General features: G+C 50.6%; 2 protein-coding genes across 4 annotated transcripts; one reads left to right on the forward strand and one right to left on the reverse strand.

Moving 5' to 3' along the window:
• Positions 1 to 1,879: 1,879 nt before the first annotated feature.
• Positions 1,880 to 6,141, reverse strand: LOC148117196 (putative PWWP domain-containing DNA repair factor 4). Its single transcript, XM_087903135.1, has 2 exons — positions 6,055 to 6,141; positions 1,880 to 4,256 (listed from the first exon to the last, which is right to left on the reverse strand). Exon 2 carries the CDS (start codon positions 4,076 to 4,078, stop codon positions 2,006 to 2,008), a length of 2,073 nt encoding a protein of 690 aa, XP_087759261.1. The 5' UTR covers positions 4,079 to 4,256; positions 6,055 to 6,141; the 3' UTR covers positions 1,880 to 2,005.
• Positions 6,142 to 15,311: 9,170 nt separating this feature from the next.
• LOC148117197 (X-linked lymphocyte-regulated protein 5C-like) lies at positions 15,312 to 27,370 on the forward strand. Of its 3 annotated transcripts, none has more exons than XM_087903137.1 (9): positions 15,312 to 15,445; positions 18,487 to 18,623; positions 19,113 to 19,188; positions 21,303 to 21,337; positions 22,460 to 22,577; positions 23,329 to 23,428; positions 24,726 to 24,824; positions 26,772 to 26,876; positions 26,970 to 27,370. In XM_087903137.1, the coding sequence occupies exons 2-9, from the start codon at positions 18,518 to 18,520 to the stop codon at positions 27,042 to 27,044; spliced, it is 714 nt and encodes a 237-aa protein (XP_087759263.1). In that variant the 5' UTR covers positions 15,312 to 15,445; positions 18,487 to 18,517; the 3' UTR covers positions 27,045 to 27,370. The 3 variants fall into 3 exon arrangements, with proteins under 3 accessions (XP_087759263.1, XP_087759262.1, XP_087759264.1); XM_087903136.1 differs by lacking the exon at positions 15,312 to 15,445 and adding an exon at positions 15,471 to 15,590; XM_087903138.1 differs by lacking the exon at positions 15,312 to 15,445 and adding an exon at positions 17,817 to 17,983.
• Positions 27,371 to 27,488: the final 118 nt, after the last annotated feature.

Raw genomic sequence — 27,488 nt, forward strand, 5'->3', positions numbered from 1 at the left:
TACAGGCCCATGAATGGTAGGTGAGGATACAGGGTTTTGTTGTCAGAACTTAACGTACAGGGGCAGTGGCAGTTAAAGTCAGAGAAGAGGCTGAATGTGCAGGTAAGAATATTTCTGACATGCAGGCTCTGAGTATTGCACTGCCATGGTGCATGGCTATGTAGAACACAATGGCCTTAGACGTGATCTTCTCTTAGAAAAGAAATTAACAGATTGGAATTGTTAATTCCTCCTCTAGATGGAGTCAAAAGCAGGAAGAAGGGAGGTCCAGTGATTTTTATATTCTTAAAGGTAAAAAGGGTTGAGTTACACTGTTGATGGCTTTTACAGAGAAACAGCTCATAACACAGAGGGAAAATGTGGGTCCATTAAAAAATCTTGTGTACATGTTCATTGTTGTGACCTTCTGAGTGTGGAAACCAGAAGCTGACAAGACGTGTCTGCCTCATCTATTCTCCATGTTAGTTTTTTAGACAGGGTCTCCTCATAGAACTCAGCAATTGCAAATTCAGCCATACTGGCTGGTCAGCAAGCACCAGGGTTCTTATCTTTGCAGTCCCACTACTGAAAATACAAGCAGGTACACTATGCGTGATCTTTTTAACCTGGGTAAGAGCCCACTGTGTGCATAAAGGAAATCCAGGAATTAGCAGCAAGGACTAATGCCGAGCATTCTCCCATACAAGGCAGATGGTATTGTGAATCTAGAGGCACAGGCTGGAGGACACAAGGACATTTCACAGAGATTCAATCAAGAACAATGACAGTGGGAAAGAAGACCCAGGCTTGTGTAAGGTTGTACTTGAGAGCCCACTGAGGCACCAATTCGATGCACAGTCACCAAAATATGTCATGGGCTGTGATTCCAGACAGGGAAACAGGAGCTTCTGGGAGGTATGGCGGGGCTGCCCCTCATCAGTCCACCACAGGTGTCAGCGATTCCAAGGGATGACAGGTCCCCTCTCGTCCTGCAAACAGCAGAAGTCTCTGATCTCTGAAATGTGAGAAAAGCTGAGATACTGATGTTTTCTGCAGAAAGTCAGCCCACAAGGTTGGCAAATGTGTCTCATTTAGAGTATGAAGTCTCCAGGGAGGGGAAGATGGCTGAGAATGAAAAGTGCTTTCTACATGAGGTGAAAATCTGATTTCATCATCCAATACTCATTTGAAAAAATGATATGTGGACAGGTATGTTTAATCTCAGCACCAGGGGGACAGAGACAGGAGGATGAAAAGGAGCACACACACACACACACACACACACACACACACACACACACACACACACAAACGTGCAAGCGTGCTCTCTCTCTCTCTCTCTCTCTCTCTCTCTCACACACACACACACACACACACACACACACACATAGATGGGGGGTCTTGGAATCAGGCTATCCCTAGGGTCACAACATTTCCAACATTTTCAACCCCTTCTTTGGCTACAAAGCACAGCCTCAAAGCACACATCCGTTCCTCTCCTTCAATGTGAGTGAGCAAAGAAGGGGGTAATGGAGAAAGCAATGGGACCGGCCTTATCCATGGCACCCTAGAGAGGACAGGGAGTATGGGGAAGAGTCGGAGAGAGAGATGACTCAGAGAGAGACACAGTGTCATCAGGAACCTGGTGAGCTGTCTGAGTGTGTGGGGTCCATACAGAGAGGGCAAGTCTGCACATAGCTAGCCAATACTCCACCCATAGCTGGTGACGGTCCAGAGAGGCATCCCCACGGGACTTCTCCACGCTTGGGCACAGGCCAAAGAAGGCTAGGCCCGGCCTGAAGCTAAAAGGAATTGCAGAATCAATGTAGACAATCTGCACCGTCAAGCACTTATGTGAACGTTTATTTCGGGTGTGTGTGTGTGGCGGGGGGGGGGGGTGGTGTCTGTGTCTGGAGAAACAGGTATGCAGTGAGGAATGGTCATAGCAAGCCCCACAGTCTCCCAGATGGTTCTCTTTTGGAGGTGGAGCCGCAGGGGGTGATGGCTGAAAGGAGGAAGCTCCCTTCTAAGGAGTGGGCTCAGGAGGGTTCCTGCCAGCCCCAATCCTGGCTGCTGACCTCTTGCGGGCCGCCTTTAGGATGGTCTTCTCAAAGAGCTCTTTTTCACGATAGTGCACAGGTGGGCCACGCAGGTACTTCTCTTCTGCCTCCTGGTAGCTGAGCTCATCCAGGGCAGCGATGGAGCAGATGATTGCCTCTGGAAGAAGAACCTCCATGGTGAGCCGGACTTGGTCTCCTCTTGCCAGCGAGAGCAGGGCCTGGTCTGCTTCCTTGGATATTTCTTGCAAATGTCTGGCCACGAGATGCAACTGGTCCTCATCCTCCAGGTAGGTCTCAATGCAGAAGACTTCCCTCTTTGATTTCCAGAAGTCGTCCAGCCACCGGGACGGTTTCCTGCCCTTCACGATGTCCAGCAGGTGCTGGTCGGCCCCCTTTCTCTTCACGATGAAGTCTACGAGCTTCTGGTTGGCTCTGTCCCAAGCGGCTCTCATGCGGTCAGGCAGGAGTTTCTTGCGGGGCCCCTTCCCACCCAGGGCGGTCTCCTCCTCCCAGTCTTCCAAGTCGGAATAGCTCACCTTGGGGAAATCAATGCGCAGGTCGCCCTCTTGGATGGCTCTCCTCAGCGGGTAACTGGCTTGGGCGGTGTAGTAGTCCATAAAGGAGCCCCGGAAGGAGCCACAGGCGAGGTCCTCTCTGTAGCGGTCTATCACCGAGAGGCACCAGTTGATGCCCTGGCCGTACACTTTACCGGCTCTCCGCAGGAGGGACAATTTCTCCCCACAGTCCAAGAGCTTCAGCTTGCGGAGAGGGACGCGGACACCCCTGCGCTCAAACTGCATGTTGCCCTCGATCAGCAGCACCCTGGCCGTCTTGTCGTTCTTGCTGACACTCTTGACCACCGCTGGCCAGAAAGGATGGTCCTGGAATTTGAACCAGACCAGCATCCCTCGTTGGATGGTATTCGGCTCCTGGACAGAAGCCACACTGGTAGCTTGGCAGTCTTCCTGAACTCCAGTGGCTCGCCTCTTGGCCCTGGCGTTAGTCACCTTCGAGGGCACTGGAGTTTCCAGTCCTGAGAGCCCACACTGTGCACACAGCACATGGATCTTCCTTTTCCTGGCAGCAATACGGACTGATCTTCGCAGTCCCGGGACTGGAGGCACGCAGGCTGCAGATGCCCCCTCTGAGTCTGGCCTCGGGGTCGGCGGGCCTGGGTCCTTCTTGTTCTCTGGGAGGGTGGTCTTCCTTTGGGCTCCTATGGCACGGACCTCTAGGCCACCACACCTTGCTTGCTGCTTGAGAGCTTTGGGCGCGGTAGAGGCATGCCTCAGTGGCCCAGAGGCAGGCCTGTGCTCACTATTAGCCCTGGCACTTTCCCTAGAGGCCCGGGAGCTCAAAGACCTGAGCTCGGGTGTGCTCAACTTTCTCTTGCCACGATTATCACCAGCATTTCCCGTTGGTGTCTTGCAGGAACTTGGCCACACTCTGTTGCCCCTTAACACGTTCCCTTGCATTTCAAAGTGAGGGGACTCTACAGCGGTGTGGGCCTGGGCATCCCCCCCTTGCACCGCAGGTTCATTCCTTGAGCCCATCAACACAGGTCCTGGGCGGCCTCGCTTCCCAGGACTCCTGTGGGAGAGCCCTTGGCCTTTCTGGTTGTGCCCTTGGGGGTGTGGTCGCTGGCCTGGGCAGGAGCTGGTCTGCTCTTTTGGAACCTTGGGAGCGGCTGTGCTGGTTCTTCGGCCACCCGCCCTTTCTCCTTGATACAAGTGGGTTCCCTCGCCCAGAACATCCAGGGCCACCTTGAGGGCTCTTCTGTATGCCTTGGTCTGCCCTGGCGAGCCACTGCCCTGTGACTCCTTTCCAGCCAAGGAGGCGACGGTTACGATTTCAGACTTGGTTAGGGGCCTCACCTCTGTGCTCCTCACTCTGGTCTTCTCACCAACAGGAAGAATTTGGACCTCCAGGAAAGAGGCCCCTCTCCTCTTACTATGGGCTGAGGCCCTGGGTCTGGACAACACCCTTGCAGGCCACAGCTGGCCCTTCCAGCAACAGAGCACATACTCTGCGGAGTCCATGGTGATGGAAATCTGGGGCTGTTCTGATCAGGGCAGGGTGACCCCCTGGGTTGTGGTGGGCACTGCTCCCTGCTGGTCGTCTCTGACCTGGCTCCCCTGCCTGTGGTGCTGTCCTCCCTCCAGAATCTGATAGACAAGCTTAACCTGATGGCCTCTCTCAGGGTGATGTGGGCATGTCCTGTAAGTGTGGGAGAGGAAAGCAGAGCTGCGTTAGGACAGAATTAGCCTTTAGTGGATACTGAAGCAACAGCTCATTGTGAGGCAAGGAGAGAGAAAGCAAAGCAGTGCCCAAAGTCTGTCGTTCTACAGGGATGAGGGTGCGTGCGGGAGAAGAAATGGAAGGATCCAGAGCAGATGCGTAACACACGGTCGCCCACCCTGAGGCTGGGGTGGTGAACTTCCTCCCGGAGAGGTGAGTGTCTTTACGTGGCTTGTGTATTTTCCTGCCCATCCAATACCTTGGGGGCTCCCTGGGATTCTGTCCGGGTGGGGGGAGCCTCACTGGTTTCTTTCCTAGGGGGCAAATCCCCCCCCCGTGCCCCACCCCAGGAAGCCTGTGGACACCTATTGCACCTTGCCTTCTGTACCAGTATGATCCCAGGTTGAGGAACAAGGGGGATGCGGAAATTTTCATGGCAAGTTGCAAAACATGGCAGGTAGGGATGGTTGCTGTCAAGGTCATAGCTTCTGGCCTCCCTCCCCTTCCACGTTCCCCCTCATATTTTGGTTGCAATCTCTTGCTCCCAACTCCATGCTGGACCTCGCTTTGGGATCAAGTGTACGCATGGTACAGAGGAGAGCCCCGCAAGAAAAGCACTTCGCTGTGGAGAAATGCTTTCTAATTGGCAGACTCAGTAGTGTTAGATGAGAGCAACAGGGTAAGTGTCTCCCTTGGTATTGCCCGCTCTCCTGCTGCTACCTCAAGTCCATAGACCCCGCACACCTATATCTGTTGGTGATAGACACTGTTCTACCAACAGATCCCAGGCCACAGAACTCTCCTGCCCACAACCTCTGCGCCATAATATTGATCCACAGGGTTGTCTGAGACAGACAGGAAATCAAAGCAGCTGTTTGATGACCTGGATGGTCACTTGCCCATCCCTAAGTCCAGTGGTGTCCAATCTCATTTATAGCGTAGCTCTCCCGTTCATGTACCTCCCTTCTCTGCCTCTCCACACAGGGTCTCCCCTCCCCAGTGCTTCTCAATGGAGTCTTGTCCCTTTCTGCTCACTGTGCGTGGGTGTGAGTCGGGGTCTACTCCTTTCCTGACTGCTCTTGCCTTGGGCCCGTGGTTTCCTATCAGCAGTGAGCATGCCGAGCGTGTCGTGCATGCACGCTGGAAACAAAGCCCACATCTGTCTGATCCTCAGGAGAGGCCCACTGAGGTTGCCGATGACCACACACTTTGAGGACCACAACACGGAAGAACCACGAAGGGTTCACAAGCCACAGTTGCTCACTGTTTCTGCTAGGACGCAGGTGGCTTCTGTCATTCCCGGTCCAGCACCAGGCACAACGCGGCAGAACACTGTGGACTCAGGGCTCCTGAAGCAGTTTCCTGAGGACCCTGGTCGTTTGGGGGACTCCTGTTAGCCCACGACCCCTTCTGTGAGTGTGGGCACGCCGACCTCTCCCTTAGGGACTGCAGGCCTTACCCATGGGAATTTCCGACCGGACAGAAATATGGGAGGCAAATGATATTTGCTTCATTCCCTCAGCCCTCCCCTTTACACCCTCTGTATCCATAAACACCTGTTGGTACATTCTATCTCCAGATCCCTATTCACTGCGTAAATATGCAGTGTCCACTCTGCCATATTCCCGTTCAGGTCTCACCAACTTCCAATCTGATCTCACAGTGCATAAAGTGGCTCTCAACATGCAGGAGTCTAGGTCTGTCCCAGGCCACACCTGCTGGGTGATGCAATAGTAAATGAGGACTGTGCAAGTCAGGGGCCCAATTTAGGGATCACCTGCAGTACTTCTTCCTCTGAGGAGTCTGTGAGATCTCACAGGGTTGGCTTGCTCTGATCCAGCCTCCCTGGAGTCCTAGGCCACAGGTATCTGCTGAGGACACAGAGGAAAACATAGGCACCTCAGTTACTTCCGGCTGCCCTCTGCTGGACCTTCCAAGCACATGCACACCAGCAAGGCTGAGCACCATCTAGCCCAACCAACCATGCCCCCATATCCAGGTACCACACCTCGGGCACGAGAGAGCCCACCGCTCACTCGGTGCCCTTAGCCAACACGAAGGCCCGCGTTATACTTATAGAATGCAAGCTTTCCACCCCAGGCAGGGATGCCTGCAGGAGCTTCAGCTTCGCTCAGGCGTGATGCCCCCAGCCTCATACACTTCCTGAGTTAAAGAACATACCCGGGAATACCAAGTTTGTGTTCAAGCCTACATGCCAGGACATCCAGGCAGCATCTGTAACTCAGTCACAGAGAAAAGCGTCTGCACCCATATCAGGTCACACTCTCCCCGGCGTCTGTATTCCATCTGTGCATGCCTACTGCGCCATGCCTTAGAAAAGCCCTTCCGTCTTCTACAGCCTGCTTAAATATTGTCAGTTTTGCCACCCGCCTCCATCGTTTCAAGCATCACCTCTAGTGCACTACCTTCTACTGTTACCTTTCCGACGAAAGCAGCAAAGTCTTCCCCAGAGGTGCACGGAGAAGGGTGCAAGATGGAATCCTGAAGTCTCTGTCTCAACACATGCTTTGGCCCCGTGCCCGAGGCCTTCTGTCAAGAACTCGCACACGATCCCCGTGTGCGACGTCCATTCACGTTTTGTCCAGATGGGAACTTCCAGATGGCTTCCCTCCCTGTGGTGAGACAAACAGACGGGGGCCAGTCTAACGAGAGGGTGCTAGAAGTGCACAAAGCGTATTGTTCACACGCAGGGGCCCAAATACACGGAGAGATCCGGATGATGGGCTGGTGGGTCAGAGGGAAACCCCAGCCGCACACCCAGAAACACAGCCCAGCTGATGCTTAACCCAACTGTAAGCAAAGCAAAGACTTCGACCCGGGCACAAACTAACACCCGTCGAGGGGGACAAACGTTGCCCCCCTTTCAGGTGCTCATACCACACTGATTTTTTGCCTCAGTCTGCCTAGCTGCGATTAGTGACCACTTTAGAGGCGGCTGTCTTTTGGAGGCATTTCTTCACTTCTTGTGTCAGGTCTCCAGGCCAAGAGATCTGGAGACCTCGGCTTCAATCCTCCAAGGGAACTGCCAGTCCTCGTCCACGTTTACCTCCCCCTTAAATGCCTTCCAGCTTCTCTCTCTCAGACAACACAAGCTACAACTCTCTCGGGTAAGGTGCCATCACACAAACACGGCCATTCTGTCAACAGCACGTGTGACAATCATTGCCAAACAGTCACGAGGCATCCATTTACGTAGGTTGGCGATCTATGCTTTCAGGGCCGGAAAGCATAAAGCTGGCACCAACGCGGTGTCACCCGAGGACAAAGAGACAGGACTGGCTGAGCACCAGTCCTTGGGGCTTCGCTTCAAACAGTAGTAGCCAGAACCTTTCCTGTCCCATGAAAGAGCCAGCACGTACCCACGGCACACTCACGGGCTCAGCTCACATTCACTCAGAATGGCTGCAGGCACCTACCTGTGTGCCTCGCGTGTCTGTCTAGTGATCCCACCTCTCCACTCTGTGAGTATCCTTCGCCAACGTATCTGCAACCAGGAAAGAATGGCTTGTCCATGTTGTCATGGCAACCACAGTGTCATCGGAAAAACGTTCTCTCCTAGTAGCCAGTTCTCTGTAGAAATCAGGAAGGAGGCTGACTGACTATTCACTTACATCTCTGTCACCTAGTTCCCCCACCATCCCCTGCAGCTGCACGCATGAAATAAAGTAAGCAGGCACACATACGACAGAAGACGATGCTGCCCGCCATTCCAGGGTACAGGGGGCCTTGGTGCAGGGCTTTGACAAGGGGCTGGGACAAGGCAAGACAAGAGCTGACAGGCTCTGTTCTACCTTAATATAATAAGATCAGGCAGGGGCCAGGTCTGAGAAGGACACCTTTTCACCCGCCAGAATTTGGAAGGCAGGCACATTGTTGTTTTTTATTTTATTTTATTTTTTTAATTTATTTTTTTATTTTTTTAAAGATTTTATTTATTATGTATACAACATTCTGCCTTCACATATGCCTGCACACCAGAAGAGGGTGCCAGATCTCATTACAGATGGTTGTGAGCCACCATGTGGTTGCTGGGAATTGAACTCAGATCCTCTGGAAGAACAGTCAGTGCTCTTAACCTCTGAGCCATCTCTCCAGCCCCAAGGCAGGCACTTTGTATCTCCAGCTGTAAATAAGTGTTCTAGGTCATTTGGCAACAAATATGGAGGACCGTGGACCTCCAGGAAATCAGGTGGCAGCATCATTCCCCACACCCCTGTCCTCACAAAAAAAATTCCATGGTGAATCTCAAGCAGGAAGGAGAGAGAGCAAACTTCAAATGGCAGGAAGCTTTGGAAGCCTCAAAGCCCACCCACAGTAACATATTTCCGGCAGCAGTGCAACACCCCCAAAACAAACCCAAACAGCAACCATCTAGGAGGAAGCAAGTATTCAATATCCCCAGGCTGTGGAGGCTATCTCATTTAAATCAACACCACACACACACACACACACACACACACACACACACACACACACTCAAACACAGACACCAAACATACACACACACCACACAAAGACACACTCAAACAAGGACACACTCTCACACAGATACCAAACCAAACACACACGGCACACACACACACACACCACACAGACACACACAAGCACTCATACACATATACACTCACACACACTACATACCACACAGACACTCACCACACACCCACACACACAGCACACACACACCACACAAAACCACACGCACACCACACACAGGCACACCACACAAACACACACACCACAAACACTCACCACACACACACACAACACATACCACACACGCACTACAACACACTCACCCACACAAACACCACATACCCACATCCACACACCCACAGACACACATATACCATACATACACAAACACACCACAGTGACATACACACCATACAGACACACACATACAACACCACATCGACACACACCACACAAACACGCACACCACACAGACAATCACTACACACGCACGCACTCACCACACACACATCACAAAGACACACAGACACACTATACACACACACACACACACCATACAGCAACACACACGATACCACACAGACACTCACCACACACACACACACACATAAATACCATACACACACACACACACACACACCATACAGAAACACCACAGACATACACACCACAGACACACAAACACAGGCACAGGGGTAACCGTCTTCCTCTAAGCTGCCTGAAGGCATGCCTACTATCCCATGCAGCCATCACTACATCTAGTGGCATGTTTTCTCACCAGATTAGATGACAGCAGTTTGGAAAGTTCACCTCTTCCAGGTTTGTCTACTCTGCCCATGGCACATGCGTGAATCATTACAGAATGTGCCTTTTGTCTGGTGGATTTCACTGAAAATGATCCCAACGTTCATGGAGCGGCAGTGCATTCCTTCTTAGGGCTGGGTAGTATAGAATTCTGTTGTGCAGATGCACCACGTTTGGTGTGTCTCTTTATCATGAGTGGGTAATTTGGGAGTTCCCCACTGTCACGAGGGCTGCCGGGAGCTTCGGCATACCTATATTGGCGCAAAGGTTTCTATACAGGGGATTGGCCCATACCTAGGTGTGGAGCGACTGGGTGATGGACTGATGTAACGTTTCCCATTTCGTTGGACACAGAGGTGCTCCCCACAGTAGATACAGCATTGAAAATCCCCACAGCACCAAGGCCTTGCCTGGGATGCTTCCTGTGCTTAACTGTAGTTTTTAATTTCCTTCCTAAGTTGTAAAGTAGGGGTGGATTTAACTTCTTCCATCGTAACTTTCTTCATTCCCTAAGGTCCCACATCACAGAACTTGTGTTCTGAGCCCCCATGGTTCATGCATGCCCAGATGCTATGGTGGCAAAACATGGTCATCGTGGACTCACAGTCCTTGGGGAGGGCAGTAAGACCAGGAGGTATCAGAGCCCAGGCTGGACAACACAGTGACAGCCAGGAGTCTCCCTTAGTCTTTACATCGGACAAAAGCTCCAGAAGGCAATCAGGAAGGAGGCCCTCATACTGCAGGTCTAAAAAGGCTGGGCACAAATGAGCCTGTACAGTGGGCAGGGGACCGGGGGCCTCCTGTTTCTGCCCCTTGTGTACTTTTGCAGTCATCACTGGACACCCGGGTCCTCCAGAGAAGCAGCCATGAGTGATACTTAGGCAGAAGGGGCTTACTGGGGCCGGATGCACATGCCCAACCACAGACATGAGCCAAACAAGAACAACTGTTATGGTTTAAGTGAAATGCTGCGGATCCCCAAGTGGCAGTAGGCAGCGGGACATGAGACCATGTTCAGGTGCCCCATGTGGCTGCAGGCAGCGGGCAGCAGGTCCTGAGAGCAGCCAATTCCAGGCAGGGACGCTGCAGATCCCCAAGTGGCTGCACTGGCCTCCAGGGGCAAAGAGTCCCAGGCAGGGAGCTACGTGGTGTGTGAGAGACCTCGACGGGGCAGCCAATCCCATGAGCAGAGACAGACAGATGGGCATGCCAGGACACCACGCCATTGGTCTCTGAAGGAGGCTGATCCCGGGCAGGGAGCCACGCGGCGGGTGAGAGACAGAGTCGTGGATAGGCATGCCATGCAGAGTGAGGTTGGATATTTATTTTGTGGGTTATGGAGCAGAGAAGGGGAGAAGGGCAGAGAGGGAGGCAGAGAGGGAGAGACAGAGACACAGACAGAGACGGTGGAAGGGGAGAAGTGGAGAGAAGGGAGAAACAGAAACTGCCTCTCCCAGAGGGAGACCCAGGCTGGAATCTGAAGATCAGCTTGCCTGGGAAGATGGGGGGAGGGAGTGGGAGTGGCTTGTCTCTTACAGGAACAGGACAAACCATTACATTCCCATCTCTTTTGTATAATAAAAAGGCAGGAGGTTGGGCACCACTGGTTAAAGGAATTGGGATGGCGGATACTCATCACTGCTTCCTGCTTATTTGTGGGCATCGTCTTGAGGGAGAACCTGAGAAAGCTGGATGCTGGTCACATGCTGGTGTCACTGGTCTGTGTGTTCCTGTCCGGTGTTTGTGGTATGGAAATGTCTGGTGTCTCTTACACCTGTTTAAGGTATTGGCAGAACAGAGGACAAAGTTAAGTTTAGGGACAAAAATTTAAAACCAGGGAATTGAGAGGGGTGTTTCTGACTGTTTAAGGTGGATCCTTCAACTCAGCTCCCTGGAACTCACAAGAATTTTTTGGGTTTGTGAAAACAGAAGTTTCCGACATATGCATTGTATAAACAGTAGCATATTTATGTCAGAATGGCTGTGACAGATATTTTTGCACAATGAAAAGTATCTTTAAGACTATGGAAGGCAGCGTGTGAGAGAAATTTGATAACTTGTATTTGTCCTCACACCTTTATACCTTGCAGATCTTGTATTTGTATTTTCCTGAAATTTGTTTAGTGAGGTTGTCCTTTTAAACTGACAAAACCTCTCAGCTGTCAAGCTGCATCAGAGATCTTTGAGAAGGATGAAATTTTACTTGAATTACTGATTAAAAAATGACAGAGAACTTACTTGGTTGGCACCTAGACCTCAGGGTCCTCCACGGATGCTGAAGTTCGCATTTTCCTTTTGCTGTTGAGTTCAGGGCCTTCCAGTCTCCAGAAGATCCTGTGGGCTACGAAATCTGTAGGAAGACAAGCCGACCTTGACCTGAGCAGCTAGACTGTGAATTCCAGCCATTCTGTCCACATCTGGAGATCTTCAGTTTAGATGAAAGGCGGTTGAAGCATAGTGTGGCTGGACGCTGTTCTGTGCCCATTTGTTTTCTGTCTTCTTTGGAGGAAATAGAGTGCTGCTGCTAGGAGCCAACCTGTCTCTTTTTCTTATGAAAAGTTTTTTTTTAATAATTACATATTTGAATGCCATGTCCCCCAGATCTAAAGCAGTTGTGGCTGTTTATCAGGTGTAACTACAGCATAGAATTTGCCTGGAAAGCCGGGACTGAGCTTGAATGTACTGGCTCTTGATTTAACAGGCAAGACTTACACTTGTAAAAAGATAGAAAGAAGAAAAAACCTGCTTGCAATAGAAGGTTAACGCCAGAACTGACAATAGTAGAGAAAGAAACTTAAAAGGATATACCAGTTTAAAACATAAGACTTGTTGTTTCTGTAGTCTGAAAAGAGATGAGATGAACAGACAATTATAACATTTAACGGTAAACATAGGTGCATCTAAGTTACATGTATGAACACACACACAGAGTGAACCGGAATTGGGCAAAGGGTATGTTCTTGGTGAGGCCTACCTAAGGCATGCCACAGCACAAAACACACAAGCAACAGAGTCAGCACTGGGGGACCAGACAGGGAAAACTTCAGTAAAGATGGCAGGACTTGCTCATCTGACCTGGCTCTCAGTTATGATGGCGGTGAAGTCTTCTGACCTCAGTTAAGATGATGGTAAGTTCCCCTGACCTCAGTCAAAATGGCATACAATTGAAATGTTGTATGGAATAGTCATTATTTTTGAGCTGCGGGGACTTTTAGTTTAATAATAAGAGAGACATAGAGGCGTGATCCGCCCTGTACTGAGCCGCCATGCCACAAGCTGCAGTGGAGGGCAAAAGGCTGGGATTGAAAACAGCCGCCTCATGGATCCGACCAACCTTGTTGGCAGCAGAAGCGGTGGCAGGGACAGTTTGAGGAAACTCCTTCCATTTGCCTATGCACTGACAGTAGTTAGAAAGCTCTCATTAAGGTGGAGCCAGCGGGACACTGGCAGAGTGAGGGAAGGAGCTGAAGAAGTAGGGCAATAAGGCCTGGGGTTTTAGGACTTCTAAAAGGCACCCATCCTAGGGGAAGGCAGGATTGACGGACAAGGATGGCTTGTTAACCATAGCTGAAAGCCTGTGAAAATGGTGACACCACAAGGCTTATAAGGGAACATCTCCCATCTAAAGGCGGGGAGTCAATTGGTGGCGAACACCCCAGGACCCGAGAAAGAGCATCCTCTGCCTACAGGCAGGGTGCTAACGCCTGACTGGCTCCGGTCAGGATGACTCAGAAGACAGAGAGGCCAGAGGCTGCTCCAAGTGACCTTTCACGGTGAAGGAAAAAAGAAAAGGAAAGGAAAGGAAAGGAAAGGAAAGGAAAGGAAAGGAAAGGAAAGGAAAGGAAAGGAAAAAGGGCAAAAAGACAAAGAAAAATCTGACACCTTGTGCCCCCAGTTGTGGGAGGACTGACCCCGGAGTCATCCAAAGAAAAATTTAGCTAAGGGAAGCAATCCAGAGATGAATGTTAGCAAAGGGCTCAACTATCGCCATAGACCATGATTGTGAGCTTTTTCCTCATTTCTAAGAACACCTAAAATTGCTGGGAGCAAAACGGTCAGTTCCTCAGGTTTGGAGAAATGGTTAAGCTGACCAGAATGGGCAACTCACCAATTGAAGCCAGTGGAATGCACAAAAGTCACACTCAGGAGGAATTGTGAGCTGTTGTAAAGAAATCTGGTTAGTGAGCCCAGGGTTTCACACATCCTCAACCAGCCTCCATGCAGAGCAGAGGGACTGTGGAGAGCCTGGCCGAATCATAGCATCATTGTTATGATTTAAGTAAAATGCTGTGGATCCCAAAGTGGCTGCAGAGGGCAGCGGGCCATGAGACCATGCCACAGGTCTCTGAAGGTGGTTCCTCGCAGGCAGGAAGCCACGCAGTGGTTGAGAGACATGGACAGACACACCATGCAGAGTGAGGTTGGATATTCATTTAGTGAGAAATGGAAGGGAAGGGGAAGAAGAGCAGTCAGAGAGAGAGAGAGAGAGAGAGAGAGAGAGAGAGAGAGAGAGAGAAAGAGAGAGAGAGAGAGAGAGAAGGTAGAGGGGGAGAAGGGGGAGACAGAACCTGCTTCTTCAGAGGGAGACAGAAAAGAAGGGACTCAGGCTCAAAGCTGAGGATCACCTTGACTTGGCATATGGGGAGGGAGTGGGCGTGGCTTGTCTCTTAAAGGGACAGAGCAGATCATTACAACAACTACAAGCCCCAAGATGCATGCATATAGTTGCTGGACTGGCGTCCCTTAGGGACACCTTCAGCTATTCTCATGCGTGTTTATCTAGACAGGCCAGCACCCTTAGTATCCAGGAGCGAGGACTAGCCCTGGAAAAGGAGGGTCTTTGGTGACTGTCATAAAGCATGTCTGTATAGAAGAGTGACTAGGCATTAGGGCCCGCGAGGTGATATCCTGGGCATCACTTCCACCCTGGAGTGGACAAGGCCCAGAACGGCTGCCTGGGAAAGCTTTGTGAAGGTGCTAGGGACCCCGAGGAGTGAGCAGGACAGCTTGTGCGCCCCTGCAGAGACTCGGGACCTTCCACATTTTCGATCAGTACCCTTTGAGCATTCCCACCCTTCCGCACAGGTCCATACTCCCACAGGTGGGAGCATTGCAAACAGGGAGCAGAGGTGTTCTGGGCACTTTCAGCCCTTCCTAGGTGAGATTCCAGTTTATGCATGCACAACCGAAAGCTGAAGTCAAGTATGCTTCGGTCTCAAGACGGAAGAGCTTCGGCCAGGCTCACATACGTGGGCATGGTTTCTATAGACATTAGAACACTTCCCCATAGTGAGTCCGACCAGGGATGCCGCCCCCTCCCTTGCCAACCTGGAGGACAAAGAGCAAAGAGAGTCTGAGGATTGCGGAGAGCTGCGTCCCTCTAGGTGAGTGAGTAGTTACTGAAACCCAGGTTAGTCTCTGAGATGACATCTGAGCCCAAATTCCCCAGTGGAGGGGAGGAGGCCTGAAAGGGCAGTGTGGAAAGCTCTGGTAGGAAGCAGGGACTGAGAGGAGTGGGCAGGACGATATGTTGAACTCACAAAGGACTAGGGACCTGCCACATGGCCCTTTCTTTAGTCTGGGCACATGAAACATTCATCCGCGTCCACGTGTCCTGGAAAAACACAAGAATGTGTGTTTAGGGTCCTCCCGAGCCTTAAAGGGAAATTTCCCGTCCACACGTGCATGCGTGCATGCGTGCATGTGGGCGGGCCTAAACAAGGAAAGGCATTGGACAGGAGCACGCATGCGCCCATGCTTTTCCAAGGAGGCCGACGATTTTCCGGAAGTGAGAAAATTTTTCCGGAAGTGACCACCGCCGAGGGGAAGCGTGGTTTCGGGTCACCCTCCTGAGGCCGTTCTTCTAGGTGAGTGACCAGGTGTAAGGGCCCAGGATCTTCCCTGAGGTGGTTGATGCCTGGCTCCTGAATTCCATAGCACATCTCCTCTCCTCATGGCCCAGGTTCCCGAGGAAGGTCTAGGAACGATTTGTGAGGGACGCGGAACTGAGAGGTGCGGACCAGCAACACGGGTGCTTGGGAAAAGCCTTAGGGACCTCCCCATGGCCCTTTCCGAGGTCTCTGGGTACTTCAGATGTCCTCCGGGACATATATCCACGGGCAGGCCTATGTGAAAGGGTCTGTGGGTGTTCAGGTCCTCGCAAGCCTTAATTCGCTGTGTTCCTGGGCACGCGGGTGCCACCCCAAGACTCCAGTCACGTATGCGTGATTGCCCCGTGGGCCTAGCTAGGTGTGACCCACCTTCAAGGGTAAGGAGGGTCAGTGGGGATCAGCGTGAATCCTGTGCACGTAGGTTTGTGACGAGGTAGCTGGACCCAGGAGAGCCCGTGATGTCCAGAGCCTCACTTCTGAATGTGACTGGAGGAGGCCTGATTGAGCAGTCTGAGAAAGCTGTGTTGGGACCCCAGACCCGAGGGGAGTGGGCAGGGTAGTTTTGCCTGCTGCTGGAGGGACTAGGGACCTTCCAGGAGGCACCTTTTGTACTTCTTGGACATTTTCCAGATTGGTCCAGGGAGAGAGCTAGACAGGCGGGCACACTGAGAAGAGGAGGTGCTCTGGGCCTTTCCCACCCTCGATAGTGCGGTCCCGTTTCAGCCATGTGTGACTGCAAGCCCTGAGACCCTAGGCATGATTTCTAGGTGAACCTTACCATGGAAATGGAAGAGGGTTGGTTAGACCCTTGCCTACCTGCCTTTCTGCTCTTCCAGAATCCGGGATTCTTAAGTTCAGGGAGTGAGGATGAACTAGGTGTGACCCCCCTCGAGTAGAAGGACAGTCCCAGAGGATGGTGGTGAAGCAGGTCCATCTTGGCGAGTGCCTGGTCACTAGGGCCCGCCACGGTAGCCCTTGAGGTGGTGTCTGGATCCTCCCCTCTGCATCAGACTGCAATCAGGGGCAGAGGGGAGATCTGAGAAAACTCTCAGGACCGCAGGGCCCTGGAGGAGTGGGCAGGACAGCATGTGTTCTGGTGAAGGAAGTCCTGTCCCTTGGAGACCCTGTTACTGCAGTTCCCAGAACAGTCGTGTGCACCTTCAAGTCCAGGTCACCACACAAGTTCCTTACTTGCATGGGTCTCATCCATTAGCTCCTTGGAGCAGGCCCACGCATGCCTGCATGCTTCTCCACCTAATCAGACATCATCCCATTCGGGGACGTGGGATGTCCCTCAGGTGGGACAAGCCTCCTAAGGGAAGAGAACTCTCAGGGAAATGTGGCTGAAGTGTGGTCATGTTATCTGGGTGGGTCCCTGTTCTGAGGAACTGGTGGTTCCAAAATCAGAGTCAGTCTGAATCCATAGTTCTTGATGCTGTATCACCTACCACACATTCCAGGCACTACCCCTCCCCACCCTGACACACACACACACACACACACACACACACACACACACACACACGCCATGTATGTGCACCAGCTGGGCCCACATGCTGGGCATTTCTCAAGCATAGGTTTTGTTCTAGCCAGTCGGAAAGCATGCTTGTGGAGGCAGGCAGTGTCTAGGTGTTACCTTCCTCTAAAGAGAAAGAGGTTTCTGAGGGAAGGTCTTCGAGTAGGCTCCTCTTGCTGGCTAACTGCTTATTAAAAGAGAAACTGTGTCAGGTTTTGGGGGAGGTGATCAGGCTTGTGCCTGGTAGATCCAAACTTGGCCTGTGGGGTGATGTCCAGGTGCAAATAGAAGGGCCCCAGGGGCTGCGCTTCATCACAGAGGGCTGTGGATCATCATGGGGCTCCCTACAAATGCCATGGTGAAAAGAGTAACAATCTCCCCAAGGCCAAAATGAAATCTTTCTGCAGACATCTTAGTTATTTAGCAGATGATGGTTCAAACTTCTAGAGTCTGACCCCAGGGGGGTTGTTTTTGACATGTTTAAATACAGTACAATTTGGGGGAAAAAGTTTCTGGTAACAGTGATCTCAATCCCATGTGCAGGATGAAGATTGAGGCCTAACTACATAGAAACTCTCTTGCGAGGTACATGTGACCTTTACCATGAAGAACAGTTCTATAGCTTAGGGACCTAGGGTCTGGTGTGGCTTCAGTCATGCGGATAGCGATGAAGTCACCAGGCTGTAACACACCCTGGTGACACCTCCCCTAAGGATGGGCTCTGTTGACTGAGAAACCAAACTAAAGGTGAAGGTCTAGGGAGGGAGACTGAAACATAATAATCTGGGAGATCCGGATGTGGCCTGGCTCTGCAGACACCACAGATCAACAGGCTGTTAACAGCATCCTCTCCCGGTCTTCTGGTTGGAAAACAGACGTCGGCATCCCTTCTGTTGAAGAGACAAGCCTGGGTGCTTACCGTTCCTAGTTCCCATAGTGCTTGTCTGTGAGCAAAGTGGCCTCCTGCCCTCTTACAGGCTGCCTGTCACTCACTGTGGGTGAGTTTATTGGCGAATATCTGCATTTTCCTCCATTGGGTCTTTCAAGGATGCCGGAGTCCCTGAGTTGCTTCTGAGACATGCAGGCTCAGAGTGGGTAGGGATTTCTGCTGAGTGTTCAGCAGGACGCAAGCATGAAGCAGGGACTTGGCTCCGGCGACCCCATTGGGCGTCAGTGGGCTGGTGTCTGGGTTATGAGACGCCTGTGTTGGGCCCCTTGGTTTGGGGGCCAGCCCAAGCAGTCCTATCCTGGGGGAGGGGCAAGAAATCGGCAGAAAGGGCTGAGATCGAGGGCAACAGGGCTGTGGAGCGCTCTGCATTCAGACAGAAAAATGGGACAGAATGTGATTGGATGTGGCGGGATATCGGTGTCATCCTCCTACCTCCTCTTGCCTGCAGCAAGGACTCATGGCCACAGCCTGGGGGAGTCCTGGTCCCTGTTTCCACTGCCACCACGACATTGTTCTCGGTGTCTTTACTGTCTGTGTGCACCAACATTTCAGGAGCCGTCCCCAGCCCGGCAGAGCCCCAGGCATGTCAAGCAAGGAGCAGAAAGATACAGAGAGAAGTGCCAAGCGCCCTAGGGTTGATCAGAATCTCCCATCAGATGCCTTGCAGAAGCCAGATTCAGTCACCCCCGGTAACAACTGATATGGGGCGTATCGGGCGGGACCTAACCGAGTGGACATTCTGCTACTCCTTGGCTGGTGGAGCACAGGGATGGCCTGGTACTAACCGGGTCTTTTCACGGAAATGCGGGTGCGGGTGTGGGGATTCACGTGCTGAGATCTGATTCCCACGCATGCTCTGGGTTTCTGTTCCCACCTGATGTTCTTCCCCCGTGGCAGAGGTGCAAGGGAGTTGGTCTTGGCCAACAGGCCTCTGAAGAACACGTGGGTCACGGTGAATTTCCTTGCAAGGCTTGTACAAACACAAGTACCTGCTGTCCCTAGACTCAGGTCTGGTTGAATTTCACCTGGGTGGCGCTGGGGTGGGTCATGAGATCCTGGAAGACTACTTTAAAACTGCCCTTGGTGTTGAGCTCAGTGGACCCCAGACTGAAGCTGTCTCCCATGTGGGACGATGAGAACAGCACCCTTCATTCACAGAGGTTTTTCCTTTCTTCTAGATGCAGCAAACAATCCTGCAGTTGATACCAGTGAGATGGGCAGCTGTTCCTCAGGATCAAACGTGCAGGAGGCCAGGTGATGTCTTAAGGGAACTTTGGCCTGACCCAGGAGGTAGTTTCAGTATGGTTTTGTGCAGAAACCTCAGCCCTTTTCAGGGAGATGGATACAAACCGAGAGCTTGGTGTTTAGTGAAATAAGCAAGCACCAGAGACGACAGTCAGCTGTTTTCTCTCATTTGAGGATCCCAGATTATAAATAGGTCCATAAAATGATATCACCCGAACTCAGAAGGGAGACTGGGGAGAGGCAGGCAATGTCCCCAATAGAGGGGAAGGTTTGAGGAGTAGGGGCAGACTCTGGAGGTGGAGTATGGTAACATGGCATGAAGGTTGAAGGGATACTCTCTGGGTAATAGAGGAGGACTAGCAGGAGGGTACTGAGGAAGGAGGAGAGTGAATATGGCTGTAGTTCACGAAAGATGGGTGAGCACACCTTTATGAAGCCCGTCACTGCTGTACAGTGAATGGGCTCCGGTAAACATGTAGTATTCAAACCCCTACGCTGTCACAACATGACACAAAGCCGCTGCTTGCGGAGAGGAGACACTGTGGAGCAGAGCACAGTTGGGCTGGGAAGGCCAGGGATGACGTTTTCATGAGTCATCCAGCACCCAGCCTGAGGTTGCTTTCCTGGGGATATGGGACTTTGAGTCACCCACGCTCCAGTAAGTAACCCTTAACCGTGTGCCCATATGTATCTGCAGTGAAGTCTTTGGTTCACTATGAAAACCTGAAATGACCCGGGAGAGGAAGATCCGACTTGATGGGGCAGCTAGGAAGGCCGTGGGGCTGATGGTGCGGGGCGGGAGGCAGCGGCACTGCGGACGGGCTCTGGGCGCGGTGTGGGCTAGTCGTCAGGGTGCAGCGCGCAGTTTGTGAGAAGTGGAACATGCAGGGTGTGGCCCGCACCGACTGCAGGGGGGGGCGGAAGGGGCGGGATGGGGGCGGGGGGGGGTGGGGGGGGAGGAAGCCCCAGGTTGGGCGCCAATTTAATCTTCAAGTTAGCTAGATATCAAGAATTATAAATCAATAGTCATATATGTTTATCATACTTACATTTAGGCTAATCAGGTTCTTTAGATACATAGAGATTACATTTAATATAGATAGTATCATCTTCAACCTCTTTGAAGAGCTGCAAAATATGGCCTTTAATTTAACCTAGAGTTTCGTGCCAACGAAACACAATCACTCCTGCCATCACCGCTCTACTCCCAAGAGAACGTTGAGCACCAAAGACACTCCACTTGGAGCTTGTCTTCTTCCTGGCAGAACTGGCCTTTGGACAAAGAAAAAGCCCATACCTCGACCACTGACAAAATTACAGAATATCCATAAATGGATAAAAACAGAATTGTCTTATCTCGCCAAGACAGGGTGAGAGAGTTCTAAAAGGTTTCTTGCCTTTGAAAATGACATGTCAGTTACATCAGGCCTTAGCCAAAATTGGTTGACTCAACATTACAAACGAGGCTTTGGGTGATTGCCCAGGTAATCGGTTGTCTCTTCCATTCGTTGCACATTTCGGAAGTTTCCCGCTTGTACTTCCGGGCTGCTTGAGTAAAATTATTTCCCTTCTCAGATCTTTGATGGAGTTGAAGATTAGATAGTTGTAGTTACCATCTACATTATTTAGACTCCCTGAGATAGAATGCTTAGCAGAACTTTTGTTATATGTTTCTTGCTTAACATTGTTTGTTGCTTGTAATTTTATATTTATTATTTGTTTCTATTGTATATAGTTGTACTTGGTTTTATTCTGTCTTATTTTAGACAAAAGGGGGAGATGATAGGGGAGTTCAGCCAATCACAATTCTGTCCCTGGGGCGTGTTGCCCTAAGGCAAAAATTTACCTATAAACCTGGCGGGTGGGCTTCCCGGCCTCTCTTGGCCCCTGCACTCTTGGATCATTGGGACTCTGGTGTAAGTTTTTTTTATTCTGTTTATTAAAGATATATCTTTTATATTAAGCTAGTCTGGTTAAAGTTTAATTACGGTCGACCACGCCCCATCACCGACTTTGACTCACATGAGCGCTGGTCTCTCAGAAATCGCGGGCCTCGCCTTTCCTTCAAAGCAAAGTTAGGATGTTTGTCCTCAGTTAAGGATTCTCGTGTGCATTTTCCACAGGGAGCCTGTTCAGAAGAGGATACGGGACTTCAAAGGTGTGTTTGAGCAGGTCTTGCTATTCCAGGAGCTTTCTTTCCAACCCTTCAACTCAAGCGTGGTGAGAATGTGGTCACCAGTCAACAGGAGTCTGTTAACAGTTCTGTCGCTCAGGGGATTTTTAATCATCATTATCATTAATTTTTGGAAGAGTAAATTGCCATTGTCCTCTAGGGGGTACCTTTAGCTTAAGTTCTTAACTAGCTGCTCTGAACAGAGGGATGTTGTCGCTGTCACTGAGGCGGTGGGGAGAGTTTCCTGCTTCCTGCATTGCTGAAGAGTGTTACTGGAGATGATGGGCAAGCAGGTTGATCTCTGCTTTTGATCTTACTGCACGAATGGTATGTTGCATTTCAACAGCTGTTTTTCACCTTCTGAAGTAAGTCATTGTTCTGGCTTTCCAAAGTTGCCCTTCTCCAGAAACCCCTGCCAAAGAAGGGCTTGGAGAGCAGCATTTAGGCCATACACCTCTGTGAGCCTGTCAGGGAATGGTGAAGGCAGCCACGCTGTGGCCCGGGAAGAAGAGTGTGATGGCGTACAAACATCAACGTCACGCATGCCACGTGCAACGTCACGCATGCTTGTGGTCTGTCGTCCACGGTAACCAAGTCAGTGTACCACACGCCCCTCAAGCTGAGGCAGCTTTCCTGTTACTTGTATAGGTGACCCTAAAACAGCACTACTAGGGAGACATCATCAATTCTTAGCCGGTGTATAGAGTCAGTTCATGCAAGCAAGGATGTCTGACAGCATTCCTTCTTTGTGGTACAAATGAACTGCCTGGTTTTTGAGGTTTCCAGAAAATGGTTTGTCAGTGGTGGTCACTCATCAAAGCACGATGCCCCCGTGCCTGTATTCCTAGCACAGAGGAGGTGGAGGCAGGGGAATCCGGAACTGGAGGTCGTGCTCGCTTACTTCTCAGGTTTGAGACCGGCCTGGGCTACGCAAGACCCGGTCTAAAATTTAAGAAAATAAAAATAGAACAAAGAACGAAATGAACACCAGATCTGTACGTACTCCTTCCCGTTACCGTGTAGGTGATGGTGATGTGTCAGGGATGAAAGAGCGCCTCTTCCTCTGGATATTTGATTTAAAGTGCTACCATTTCCTTTGTCGACTAGGTGACATTACCCGGTCCTTTCTGGCAAAGAGGAAGCAGTCTGAAAAAGATATACATGCCTCTTTCAGAATCCTGAATGCAAACCTCCACAGTATTTTCAAAGCGCAGCAGAAGTCGAGGTAAAGTTGTGACCCTCTGTAAAGGGAACCTGTCCAGCTTTTGCTCTTCCTTCCAAAGTCAGTCCTGCCTGCCCTTGGGATCTTGCGCTGAGTGGAGTCGCTAATGGGACCTAGGTAGCACTGCATTTTCTCTGTGAGCTAGTCCTGTCCATAGATGGCGGAACTCACCCCCTTCCGCGTTTATGCCGCTCAGATGTGCTAGCTGCAAGACTGGTAAGAGGACAGTTCCTCCCCTCTCAGATGACAATACAGACAATGTCCTGTAAGGAAGGCCAGGCTTCTGTGGTCCTCAAAACAGTACCTTTTAGGATGTGCCAGTGCGCTCTCTTTGGTAAATCGTTGTCCCCATGTGGGGAAAGGGTTCTGTGCACACTTTGTGTATGTGACTCCCAGAAGCTGAAGGGTATGCTGCCTTCAGTACACGGACTTGGGCTTTCAGGATCTCTAGGTTACTCCATGAGAAGAAGGGAAGATGAATCTAATTTTCAGCCGGAAATGCAATCTTGGGAAACGTATGCTTCCGAGCATCCTAGGTGTGCGAGAGGGAAAACACAAAGTGATGACACTGTTAGCAAATTAAGACAAGTTCTTCTGGGATGAGAGTGGTATTTCTGCCTCACAGGAGGCAATTTAATTCTTGTCCCCTTTCTCTTTTGAACCTGGCTCTTGTCTCAAAATGTGAAGTGTGTGTGTCCTTGCCGTACACTCACACAGTGTGACAATGCTCAGTAATTGTGACTGTGTTTCTCAGGCAAGAGCTTCACGCCATGCACTCCCGGATGTTTGAGTCCCTGCATCAGAGGTGGCTGGACGATGTGGAGAGTGCAAGGGAGCAAGAAGAACACCTGGCTGTGAGTGTCGCTCTTAGCTTGGAATAGAGCCACCATGTCTGTTCCCCAAGTGGCAGGGCTTTGATGCAGCATATCGCCATGGAAAGGGACAGGACAGGACAGGATGCGGCATGAGCATTGGGAGACAGGGAGGGTGGTGCTTGTGGCCTGGAGAGACTGGCCTTCCTCTCCAGCTTGCTTCTTTTTCTGTGGAAGAGTGGTGTGGTCATGGGTTAGGAGCCAGCATAGGAGCGAGGCTGAGTAGGCACTGCTTGCAGAGCACAGGAGAAGGTCGGGGCTTGGATGATCAGAGGGAAAGCTATACCATCCATGCAGTGCAGATGCCAAAGGTGCAGGACAGGGTGAGGGTGGGGTCCCAGGTAGACTGCTGACACGCTGACGAGGGAGGCAGAGTGAGAGCAGTCCCTGTGGCTGTGGCAGAGCAGGTGGAGGCTTAGCCTTCAGAGGTAGCTAAGTGTTCATGGACACAGAGTAGTGCTGTCTTTGAGGAGTCTTTCATCCTGATGGAGGACAGAGAGGTACTCCCAAAGATGCTGACTTCCAAAAGTAGGGAAGCAGAGCCTGGAATCTGAGGGAGATGGAGGCAGATTCCAGTCTGGCGCTGAGGAGCATGTTCTCCGGACCCGACTGATTGGGATGCAGCCATAGTCCTGCTACTTGCTCAACAACAACAACAAAAAATTCAGAAAATAAGTCACCTCCCTGCCTCAGTTTCCTAGGAGTGAAAGCAGACCCCTGAAGAACCCCTGCCTTTCTAGACTTTGTGTATTGAGTGGTTTCAGTTTTTGACATGTTGCTGTGGAATGTTTGACCACAGGAGCTGCTGTATGTTTGCTATTGGTCTTCCCTGCCCTTCTTATTAGGTCGATAATATAGTTGATGGGATGTCACAATCTGGGGAATGACTGATTGATGAAGAACTTCTTGGTGGGGGTGGGGGGGTGGGGTGGAGAAGGGATTCCCTGAACTCGGTATCTTTAAAATACTTTGTGAAAACAAAGGAACGTTTTGCACTTAATTTTGGTGAGTGAGGTGGGAATCCACAGATTGGGTGGGTTTTACGTTAATTTGAAACGGAATAATTATTTTATAGGATATTTGCACCAGCTTGACGGACTATCTCACTCTGTGACTCGTCAGGCCGTGTTATGTTGCTTTTGGCACCGAAGGGCATGTCTTCAAAAGAGTTCTTGAAATGTCAGCACACAAAACATCACGGGAAGCAATTCCTGTGAGCAGCAGGGTTGGACGATCAATTGTACTGACGACATTTTGTTGTTATTCTCCTATGTTTCAGCTTATAACATGGAAGCAGATGAAGATTTTACAGAAAGCTGTAGGGGACCATGAAGCCAAGATTGGAAACGCTAAAGATTTATGTGACACATTTTTGAAGGTCTGGTAGATTGCACTTGTCAACAGAACACACCCTTATGCCATGCCACGTGTCTATAAAAGCAGAAGATAGATTGGCCCTTTCTCAGCTTGTGGGAGGAGGAATTAGTTTTGCAGAGCATGATCACACTCTCTTGGGAATATTTTCCCCACACCTAGGAGCAATACTAAGGTTTGCTTGACCTGGGAGGCTGATGACAGTGTTGGAGTGTTGGGGGCAGCGTCCTAGCACAGGAGCTGGTGATGAGAGCTCTGCTTAGAAAGGATCACAGTGCATCACAGTGATGAGCTATGGACCTCTAGTGACATTCCGGTGGAGATTAGAACGTCTGGGGATCCTTCTGGTTTTCTCTGACTGTTTTGATTGGACAGATCAGTGAAATACACAATGGGCCATGGTAGGTTTACTTTCTTTCATAAATTTATAATCTTCCGACATTAGCATTGTTCTTGAGTGTGGTGGTCATGTATTTCAGCATCTCTCCAAGAGATGTGGGAAATGAAAAAGCTGGTAGAGGGTTAATCCTCTTTGACCTGCGATTGTCCCCTTGCTGAAGCTCCAGGTCCTCAATGTCGTCTACATGTCCAGGGATTGAAGCAGCCCTTCAATGGGAATTCTTTTTGATGCTCTCATCAAAATGCTCTGTGAAAGATCTCTCCTCAGATCCGACTCAGATGCTTTTTCTAAAGTGCTTCATGTGTCATAGTAAATTAAATGTTTACAGGATGCTAGCGAGAAACTAGGTCTGTCTTCTCTGAGCAAGCGTGAGTACCCTTGTTGGTATCCTAGTGAATTTTCCTAGCAGCCCCGTGTACTCCAGGAATGTGCCTATAACCCCAGAGTGGTGAGGGTAGAGACAAAAGGGTCCCTGGGGCTTATGGGACCACCAGAACAGCCAAACTGTAAAACCCCGTGTTTAGTGAGAGACCCTGCCTCAAAAATTGATGTGGTGAGGAGTTCTGGAAGGCAAAGGCACTCCCGAGTGCACATGTATGCATTTCCCAGTGACCCTCCTTCTTAGTTCTCTCTATTTCCTGTGTCCTCTGAAGAACACCCCCAACTCCCCCCACACACAAACACACACACAAACACACACACACACACACACACACACACCCTCTTCACAAAGCTTCACTGACTGCTTGCTTCTGTCTCTCCGTCGTCCCTCCCAGAGTACCAGCTTCCTCTGAAGTGACCCCCATTCCCTGCCCATGCTTTGCTTCTGTTTTGTGCCCAGAAAGCTCCATGTGCCCTGTCTTCCTACTGTTTTTACTGCTTGCAGTCACCATCTGTGTCCTTTTCAGCCACCAGCCCAGCAAGCTCTCCTTCCATACCTGTGTTCAGCTAGTGTGCAGGTCATCAGTTCCTAAGCTGCTCTGGACCCTGGGAATAGACAGAGACTGGACAGGCGTTTTGCGATTTCTGGACAGAGGGCGACACTTCCTTCTCCTCAGTGCCCACCCCTGCAGTGTCCTTTGAGAGAACAGAAGGATTTGAGTCCTGGCTTGAGCTTTCCTTAGACCGAAGGGTCGTGGGATTGCACACTGTGTCTTCTTCTGTGAAAATCACATTCCATGGGCATGGCAAATGGCTCCTTTCTGGGCAACCTTGGGGGTGTCCAGTGTGGGAATCCTTGGGGAGTCTCCAATGTGGGTCCACGCCTCGTCTTCCACGTCTGCTCCTTGTGACCGTTTAACAGATCCTCCATTTTCCCATTTTCGAGATAATTCCGTTTGCTGTTGTTGTCCCACAATGATACCACCTTAAAATGTGGCACTGGAACTTTTCGTGACGTGGAGTAACCCTTTAGATGTGCGTGAAGTAGCCACTTTTCTTACTCTGACTTCCTAACAAGCATCCTTTGGATATGCAACGTCAGTTCTTTTAAAATTACATGAGGTGAGGTGTCAAGCCAAGCTCGAGTAGAGATTTGTTTGTTTGTTTCAGAAAGCCAAGGACTTGCATGAGCATCGCAAAGCTTTCATTGGTGGCGAAGAAAGTGAAGTGAAGAAAGAACTCTCCAAGGCTCAGGACAGAGTTATCATGGAAACGGTAAGTCGTGGGTCTGTAACGCTGTGTGCCTAGGGATGGCTTCCTATGGAGAGAGATGGAATAATGGTCCCCTAATTCTCCGTTTTCCCACAGCAAGTGCAGGATGTGTCCGTTCTTGAAACGTACCTTCAGTCCCTGGTCCTTGACAGCTGTGAAGAAGCCTTCTGAAGCTCACCTGGAGGATGCTCAAGGAGCAATAGCCGTGCGCAGAGGGTGTTAGTAGTAGTCAGTGCAGCTCCTTTCTCTTTACTTTGTCGGTTAGAAATAAGGCTGAGACTCTGTTGACCATGAAGTGAACCCCCAACAGTTCTGTGAGTAGCAACATTTCAGTGTGGATCCTCCTGACCCTGACATTCACCCCAGCAGGGCTAGTTACATTTAGGAAGCAAATGTCATCTGATTTTACAGCAGGCTTCTTTGGTTCTCTGCCACTTCCCCAAAGTGAATGTTACCTTGCTTATTTCAGGGAGAAAAAAATAAAGGTGGGATCCGTCTTTCTGTGCATGCTTTCATTCATTCACGAGGTCACAGAGCCTACTCCATTGCAAAGGGGCCTTTACAGGAAAACCAGCCCAACCTGCTCACCCAGAGTTACAGTAGAGCACAACTCGT

Source organism: Myodes glareolus, chromosome X (genome assembly GCF_982192425.1).
Source record: "Myodes glareolus chromosome X, mMyoGla1.1, whole genome shotgun sequence".
Taxonomy (NCBI): Eukaryota; Metazoa; Chordata; class Mammalia; order Rodentia; family Cricetidae; genus Myodes; species Myodes glareolus.